The sequence below is a fragment of the Pteropus vampyrus genome, unplaced genomic scaffold, assembly GCF_000151845.1.
Source record: "Pteropus vampyrus isolate Shadow unplaced genomic scaffold, Pvam_2.0 Scaffold245, whole genome shotgun sequence".
Classification (NCBI taxonomy): Eukaryota; Metazoa; Chordata; class Mammalia; order Chiroptera; family Pteropodidae; genus Pteropus; species Pteropus vampyrus.
Genome location: NW_011889026.1, coordinates 1,257,685 through 1,266,604, shown reverse-complemented (window position 1 = coordinate 1,266,604; position 8,920 = coordinate 1,257,685). Strand labels below are relative to the sequence as shown.

The 8,920-nt window shown below is 51.8% G+C and overlaps 1 protein-coding gene across 3 annotated transcripts in view; it reads left to right on the top strand.

The window, feature by feature from the left end:
• Positions 1 to 2,712: 2,712 nt before the first annotated feature.
• Positions 2,713 to 8,920, top strand: part of STARD5 (StAR related lipid transfer domain containing 5) — a 16,976-nt gene continuing 10,768 nt past the window's right edge. For 2 of the 3 annotated variants that reach the window (XR_002776079.1, XM_011374400.2), the window contains exons 1-5: positions 2,723 to 2,918; positions 3,484 to 3,533; positions 3,861 to 3,993; positions 6,436 to 6,553; positions 7,017 to 7,110. Coding sequence is in view for 2 of the 3 variants with exons in the window: in XM_011374400.2 (XP_011372702.2) it covers positions 2,820 to 2,918; positions 3,484 to 3,533; positions 3,861 to 3,993; positions 6,436 to 6,553; positions 7,017 to 7,110 (494 nt within the window). In the remaining variant the exon portion in view is untranslated. Of the gene's footprint in view, positions 2,919 to 3,483; positions 3,534 to 3,860; positions 3,994 to 6,435; positions 6,554 to 7,016; positions 7,111 to 8,920 lie in introns of all 3 variants that reach the window. The other variant, XM_011374401.2, reaches the window with a different exon arrangement.

Genomic DNA, 8,920 nt, shown 5'->3' with positions numbered 1-8,920 from the left:
ATAAACGACGCGGTAGTTGTCCACGTGTCATGGATGGATACTGAAGTCGCTTCCGCTTCCTCGCCGCTAAAAATATAGAATGTTACCCGGCTTCCCCGAACCTGAGCCAGCGTCGATGGAGCCGTGGGGGCTGCTGCCCTGGCTTCTCGGACCCGAGCACAGTCAGGCCCATGCGCTGCTACTGTTGGGGTTTCCTGTGTCCCTAGAGGAGTAACTTCTCTCAGTCCGGGGAGTTTTCCTGCCTTCCAGCTCCTCTGTCTCTTTTTAGGGTTTGTGCGTTGTTTTGGTTTTTTGCTTTTTCTTTTTGCCCGTTTCCTGGTCAGCCTCGTGTGTGGGTAGAGGAAGTGGGAGGCAGTAAAGCGTGTGAGGGAACACCTGGCCCACAGAAATAGACTCTGGGTGTGCGCCCCACCCCTGCCGTCTGCTAGCCACCTGGCCGTGGATACCAGATGTGGGCCGGGGGTCCTAACCTGTGAAATGGGCATCGTGGTCTCTACCTCTCAATGCCGTGTGGCTGGGAGGGGTGGATGACACGAAGCAGGTTGATGCTTAGAGTGACTGGCAAGTAGCAAGTGCCGAGTTACGTGAGCTGTTGCTAAGTGAGGAATAAACAAACACATGCTTACAGACCCACCTAGCGCCTGCGTGAGCTAAGTCAGGAAACACGCAGACTCCCTATCCCAGAGCGCTTGGACACCTGGGCCTTTCCCCTGGGTGGTCCACGGGGTTTAGGTTAGAAGCTCCTGGGCCACTTACCCATGTACACCTATTGAAAATTCAACTAGGACTTCAGCGAGGTCCACCCTGGACCTCATGGCAGGGGCTCTGATCTGCAGAATCCATCGAAGACAGACCCCAGGGAGCCCTCCTTCCCACTCAGCTCTGCAGTCACTGTGAGGCTGTGTGGGCAGTGCCCGCCCGCCCTCTGCCTGCTGCTTCCTGCCCCGTCCTGCCTCCCGTGGCAAAACAGACGGGAGGCCTGCCCAAGGCCGCCCTGGCCTCCCCGGCCCCTGCTGCCAGTTCGTCACTGGCCTCGGGGGTAAACAGTTCGCTTCTGCCCGTATCTCGTATGACTAGGGCTTCTCGTTCTCTGGCAGAGACTTCGAGTGCTACGAGAACTTCAAACCCATGCTCCTTGTCAGTGATCGATGTCGCACAAGAGTCCCTTTCTTCAGCGGGACTCCCTTCCCCTTACCTCTGTGTTCGTACAGTTTTATGCCCAAGCCAAATCCTAACGGGCCCCATCCTGACACGGTCTCGAGCTACTGCTTTATAGAAACGTCGTACAGTGATCTTTTTAAAGAGACTTTTAATTTTAAAAGGCTGACTTGTTACTAATTAAAATAATTAAACAGTATATGACGATATAAAATGAAAAGGGAGTGTGCGTGGTTAACAGGTTACAGCTTAGGGAAGTGAGTGTTCTCAACATACACGTATGTAAATGTAAGCACATTTCTAGTGGTTTATCTCTCAAAATATATAAATAACACAAAGCATATCTGATAGTATGTGTGTTTACTGTATGCGCACACCATTCCAATTGCTGTTCACTCATTAAATCCTTTGACCCATTTGCCAGCCCTGTGAGCGAGCACTGTTTTCCTCCATGGTCAGTTACGTATCAAGGGCACAGCCAGTAAGTGGTGGTGCTGAGACTCGAACCTGGGCAGCCTGATGTGGGCACTGACTGACTCATCTGCAGGACTGTTCTCCTTCAGTGTATATTCGGTGACTGTGTATATATATTGTGGATGTTGTTCCTTGTCGGTGCACACAAGGCATTTTATTGATTTTAAAAATACTAAGTTATTTTCAAAGTTAAGGTTTAAATACCATTTGTTTCCTTCCTAAAGAGTAAATTACTGTTGATCACAGTAGTCTACTCATATCAACTCATGTTCGAGGCCGTGCGGGGCTCCGTTGAGCATTTCCTGTCTGCTCCGGCCGTCCCTCATCTGTGCCACGTTATTCTAATGGCTCCGTACTGTTCCACAAAATGAATGTCCTGTAACTCTGTTTAATGTATTGACAACTAGCTTGTTTCCAGTTGCGAGATCTTTGTGGAGCATTGCTGGGTCAAAAAACAAGTAAGTTAGAACTGCATGTTCTTTCGCTCGCAAAAGGTTACGTAAATTTACACTCTCACCCACGTATATACAGCAACTGTTTTCTGTGCACTCAGAGAATTAACAAACCCCTTTCGATCAGATTAAGTGTGAAAAGTGCCCCTTGTTTTGGTTAGTAATTCCCAAACGATGTGGAAGCTGATGCGCCCTTTCCTGTTAGCCGTGTCAATCAACTTTTCTGCAAAGTATCTGTTCATGTCCGATGCATTCTTTGTCTTTTGTGTTGTCTGAAAATGGCTTCATGATTTGTCAGAGCACTTTATACATTAAGAGAACTTATCTTTAGTTAAAATATGCTCCGATTTTTCTCTCGGTTATCCGGCGTTTTATGATACTTTTGGCATGCTTACATTTTCTTAACGCGTGCGTGACTTACTGGTCTTCTCTTATTGGCTCCTAGGAATACTCACTTTGTGACCTGGCCCGGCCTGCTTGGCTCTCCACCCCGTGGTCTCAGGGCCCAGGGCCCCGCCCAGAGCCTGCAGGGCGAGGCTGACCCCGGACAGTGCACAGTGCAGGGCTTTGCAAGGCCACGTGTCCCGCCGAGCCGGTTCTACGTCCCCGCCCTGCCCGTCTCTGAGTGGGGCGGGTCTGCCAGGGCCAGCCCAATCCGGGGCGGGGGCGGGGTCAGTGCTGAGCTCGGACTTCCAGCCTCTGTCCCCCGGTCCCCGGTCCCCCTGCCACCCCGCCATGGACGCGGCGCTGGCGTTGCAGATGGGCGAGGCGGTGGCCGAGAAGGTGCTGCGGTACAGGCGAGACCAGTCAGGCTGGAGGATTTGCCGGCAGGGCGTGAGTGGGGGCTGGGCGGGAGGGTCCTCGGGCTCCTCCCCTGCTGCTTCGCACGCTGCAGCCCCCTGGCGCTGGGTTGCGGAGACGAGTCGTGGGGGTTGTTTCCTTAAAAAATATTGGGTCATCGTGCTTACAGTCGGGAAGTAAGTCTCTGTCCCTTTCCTGGAGTGATTTGTCCAGGGTCACCTGACTGGTAAATAAATGGTGGTTAGGGCTGGAACCGTTCGGAGCGGGAGCCGTCCCTGTGTTCCCAGGAAGGTGGCATGGGACAGTTGTCTTTCCTGACACTTTTGATTTTTAACGAATGGAACTCAATTGCTCAAGGAAGTAAAATGGTGGCACCACCTAGAGCCCTTGGGGCCAGCCAGCTAAGACCCTCTCTTTCCCATCGCGTCCTGTGGGCAGCCCGGTGCAGGACCAGCCCTGCTCTGCCACTTACCCGTCTGGTCACCATGGAGAGCCACACCTCCTGGGGCTCTGAGTTCTCTTCCGCAGAGCGGGGCATCGGCCAGGTCACCCCCAGAGCCCCTCCTGCTGTGAACCACGATTCTCTTCCCTTTGCCAGGATGGAGTCTCTGTTTCCTGGAGGCCGTCTGTGGAGTTCCCCGGCAATCTGTAAGTGCCATGGTCAGCTGACACGCCCTCCTGACGTCCCTGTGCGTTGAGGAAGCTAGAAGGTTCCAGCGAGCCCCAGAAGCCTGGGACCAAGTCTTCCAGAAAAGCTTCTGTTTTTAACTAAATCATTGCCAGCAAAGCGTGTTCTTGTGAGAGCTTGCCATCCATTTCTGCAGGCCCAGGCAGGCGGGCTGGTCAGCTCTGTCCCCTCTGTAAGGCTGCTGTACAGGCGGTGACAAACAGGACACCTAGTCCTTATCTAAACGCCCCAGGATAGACAAGTTGGATTGATGAGATCTCAGGGTCAAATCCCTTTCTGTGCTCCAGTTACCGAGGAGAAGGCATCGTGGACGGCACACCAGCGAGTGTGTGGGACTATGTGAAGCCACTAGCCGGGAGCCTTCGAGAGCAGTGGGATGAGAACGTCACCAGTTTTGAGATTATCCAGAGCTTCACTGACGTAAGTCTTTCCAAGCGCCCATCAGCCACGGGCAGCGCAGAGGGTCCTGTCGCCTGTGCAGAGGGTCTGGGACGCCTTCTGGCAAGGGGAGCCCTTCCAAAGCCCGGGCCTGCTGCTTGCAACACCAAAGCCCAGCCTTGGCCCAGATGCAGGTGGCAAACAGTGAGACTCAGTGGGGCAGACACCCCAGGCAGAGCTGAGGGGACAGCAGCGGCTGGCAAAGCGGGGCGCAGGGCGAACGTGAGCTCTCTGGATTCAGGAGCAGTGCCGGGATTTGATCCGCTGGCTCTGGTGTAAAATATGGCCCCTTCTTGGGGCCACGGTAATAACTGAGGGGCCGGCCAAGGGGTCAGGAGTGTCGCCGGCCTTGGCCTCTGCCGGGGGGCAGCGGCTAGGGGCGAAACGTACATCAGTTAGGCAGCCAATGGCAGTGTCCTGTATCACTGTCCAACACGGTGGCCGCCAGCCCCCTGCGGCCGGGGAGCCCTTGGAAGGTGCCTGGTTTGCAGAAAGGGGCCGCTGCTTCCGTGTCCCTTCAGTTACCCAGTGTGAGTTTGGGTAACTGCAGCCAGCGGGCGCCCCGTCAGACTGCAGACACAGAGCACCCTGTCCTGGGGCCCTCTGTCCAGTTAAGAACCCACCGCATTTCGGTTAAAGAGGATAAGAAGGAACATAAAAGGCACAGCCGACGCTGGTGAGAAAGGGGCCTTGGGGAGACACTTGCCGGCCCGCCTCGCTCGAACGGCGCCTCCGTTCTGCCGCCTGGGGGCCTGGCACCCTCTCGGGTCTTCACGCAGATGGTGGTGTGAAACCCCACGTGGCCCGTCGTGTGCTGGTCGGTCAGTGGGACCCGATGTTCTCAGTCTGGACCGAGGACTCACTGGCCAGCTCACCCCCAGTTCGTTGTCACAGGAGCTGATGTAGTGGTTCCTGAGGGGCGGGTGGCCCCCAGGCCCCTCACAGTCCAGGCCCTCACAGGGAGGCCACCCCATGTGGCTTGTCCTTAATCGCTCCCAACTTGAAGGGAGCAGTGTCAGGTAGGTACTGACGTGTCTGAGGCCTGTGCTGACCCTTCACCACGAAACGGCTGGGCTCAGGCTCAGAATTAGAACTAGACTCTAACAGCTGCTTCTGTGTGCTTTCTGACTGCCTTGAAATTATACCAAGTGATAACTCTTTCCAGTTTTGAAAGCTAAAGAGCTTCCTTTTAAAGTCATGTAAGTTTTATAAAATAAGCACATTTAGGTAATAGGACGGGTGCTACCAGAGCTAGTAAAAAATTGTAAAGACGGTGTACAGATAATTACACTTGTACACATTATGCTCGAAGTCGAGGAAACGTGGGTTAATGCCCTTTAAGACATAATACAGATACAATACAGAATGACCACCATGTGTAGACTTTTCTTCTCGAAGGTCAAAGTGGCTGTATGTTTCTTCTGCGTGTTTAGACTTTGTGTCGGTACAGTGACTGGGGACAGGAGAGTGACAGGCCTGAGCTGAAGGTAGAAATGAGAACACCCGAGCTGCCAAAATCACAATGAACATGACGAGAACTGTCATTCGCTGCGTCCTTGTGCACCGTGCTGCCTGCTCAGTGTGTCGGCTAAACCCCCGGGGAGAGGGCGCGGCTTCACCCCAGTTTCTTGAGTGCAGAGCAGGTGCTGAGAGCCATCCGCTACCCACCTTCCAGTAACCCCCGGCCTTCACCCCAGCTCCGGTCTGGGTCGCGCCATCCTGACCCCTCAGAGGCCCCCCACTTGTCCTCACTCCCCGCTGGCAGCCACACTCGCGAGCCTGCCACGGCGCAGAGCTCACCTGTGCGGGTCCCACGCCACCGCACGCCCTTCTCGCCTCCTTGGCCGACTTGCCAGTGGGTTGGTCGGTGACGCTGAAGGGTGTCCTTGTCGGGGGCCCCTGAGCCAGGCCGCCCAGGACCCTCAGTCCTCGGGGCGGGTGTCCTCGGGCTTGTCGCTCACATACTTCCAACGATTTTCAAGAAATTATATGTCATCCCCACACGTTTAGTTGACATCTAAACTGTGCACCACAGATTGCCAAATGTCACTTTTAATGTGATACATCTGACAGTTTGGGACAAAACAATGACAGCATTCTTTCAGAAGTATCTAAACAACAAAGTTTATTTACCATCATCCATTTTTAAAAACACAGGAAAATACTTTCCTTAGATATGTTGCTTTTTGCCTTGGAACTTTCATTCTGTGTAGCTTGCTGAATTTTATCCTAACATATTTACTCTTGAAAACCATCATTCTGTGTCATAGATATGTATATTAATTGAAACTAAATTTTCAGTAATCACATATTTCCTGTAACCGCGAGATTGAAAATGTTTTTAAAAATTTGGATTGGGATCCGACCGTAATTTCTTGAAATAATAACACACCATGAATGTGGATGACCCTCCGGCCCTGACAGACCCTGTGTGTAACCAGAACCGCCACCCCCTCGGCCGCCATGAGGCTCATTTCTCCCAGAGACTTCGTGGACGTGGTGCTGGTCAGGAAGTATGAGGACGGGACCATCTGTTCCAACGGTGAGTGACGGCGGGCGCCACGGGGCCTCGTGAGCCCAGGCTGAGCGTCCCCACACTTGCTCAGGCCCGGCCGCGGCTCGCGGTGCCCAGTCTGGCTGCACGGAGCCCCGGACGCGCTGGTCTCTGAGCCCATGGGGGCGTCTTCCTGGGGGTCTCAGCGAGGGACAGAGTCCTGAGAGCCACAGCCCCCAGCCCCGAATCCTCCCGTGGGGCCGGCAGGGACCGCTGAGGGTCAGCCCCTCGCTCCCCAGGCCTTTCTTTCTCACGGTGTTTCCTCTCATGCTCTGGCAGCTCGGGGGGGCGCCTAGCGTGCGTGACGAGGGGCAGTCAGGGTGCAGGGCTCTTGGCCACTGGCAGGGTCCCCTTGCTGACTCCCTGGGCTCCAGGTGGTCGGGGCCGGAAGGCGTGTCAGTGGCCACACTGTCTGCAGCCTGGGTTGCTGACCTCTTGCCCTGTCTTCCAGCTTCCAACGTGGAGCACACCCTGTGCCCCCCGAAGCCAGGCTACGTCAGAGGCTTTAACCACCCTTGCGGCTGCTTCTGCGAACCCGTGCCCGGGTAAGGACGGCCTCCTGCACAGAGCGGCGTGCCAGAGCCGGCAAGGCCCCAGTGCGGACGCCGTGCTGTGGGGGCACAGGTATCCGTCGGCCCTGCCGGCACCCAGCACGCCCCACACGCCTGGTGCCATGATGCAGCAGCAGTGGACACGTGGCAGGGTGTGGGCAGGGCCTGGTCTCGTGGCCACACTGAGCAGGGGAGACTGAGGCTTGTGCTGTAAATGAGATTTTCTTCATTTCTCTTTCTGAAAGTTCATCATTGGTGTCTAAAAAGGCAACCAACTTTTGAATATTAATTTTGTATCCTGATACTTTAGTGAATTCATTGATCAGTTCTGACAGTGTTTTTGTGTAATCTTTAGTGTTCTTCGTGTATAGCGTCATGTCATCTGCAAATAATGACAGTTTTACTTCTTTCTTTCCAATGTGAATGCCTTTTCTTTCTTTCTTGTGTGACTGGTTGCTGTAGCTAGGACTTCCGGTACAATGATGAACAGAAGTGCTGAGAGCGAGGATACTTGTCCTTGATCTTAAGGAAAACGCGTTTAGCCTTTCCCCATTGAGAATGACGCTAGCTGTGGATTTGTCATATGTGGCCTTCGTTATGTTGAGGTACGTTCCCTCTCTTCCCACTCTGCTGAGAGTTTTTATCGTAAATGGATGCTGGGTTTTGTTGAACGCTTTTTTTGCATCTGTTGATATGATCATATGGTTTTTATCTTTCGATTTGTTATATGGTGTGTCACATTGATTGATGTGCAGATATTGTACTAACCTCGCATCCCAGGAATAAATCCGACTCGATTGTGGCGTATGATACTTTTAATGTATTGTCGAATTCGACTTGCTAATATTTTGTTGAGGATTTTTGCATCAATGTTCATAAGGGATATCAGCTTATAGTTTTCTTTGCTTGTAATGTGTTTGTCTCGTTTTGGAAATTAGGGTAATGATGGCCTCATAAAAGGCATTAGGGAGCCTTCCCTCTTGAATTTTTGGAGTAGTTTGGGAATAGGTGTTCATTCTTCTTTGATTGTTTTGTAAAATTTGCCTATGAAAGCCATCTGGTCCAGAACGTCCCAGTGTTTTTTGGGGAGTTTTTTTAATTACTGATTTGATTTTGTTGGTGGCAGGTGGTCGGTTCAGATTTTCTGTGTCTTCTTGACTCATCTTGGGAGATTGTGTGTTTCCGGGAATGTGTCCCTTTCTTCCAGGTTGTCCAATTTGTTGGCATGTAATTGCTTTTAGTACTTGGTTGTGATCCTTTGTATTTCTGTGGAGTCCGTAGTTCTCTTTCGTTTGATTGTATTTATTTGGGTTCTCTCTTTTTTTCTTGATGAGTCTAGTTAAGGATTTATCAGTTTCGTTTATCCTTTCAAAGAATCAGCTCTTGGTTTCATTAATCTTTGTATTATTTTTCTAGATTTTATTTCGTTTATTTCTGCTCTGATCTTTATTATTTCCTTCCTTCTACTCACTTTAGACTTCGCTGTTCTTTTTCTAGTTTTTTTTTTTTTTTTAATTTAAGGTTAGGTTGTTTATTTGAGCTTTTTCTTGTTTCTTGAGGTAGGCCCGTACTGCCATAAATTTCCCCCTTAGGGCTTGCTTTTTCTGTATTCCATAGATTTTGAGCCGTTGTGTTTTTATATTCATTTATCTCTAGGTATCTTTTTATTTCCTACTTGATCTCATTGTCAACGCATTCATTGTTCAGTGGCATGTTATTTAGCCTCCACGTGTTTGTGTATTTTCCATGTTTTTTCTTGCAGTTGGCTTCTAGTCTCACACCATTGTGACGGGAGGAGGCGTTA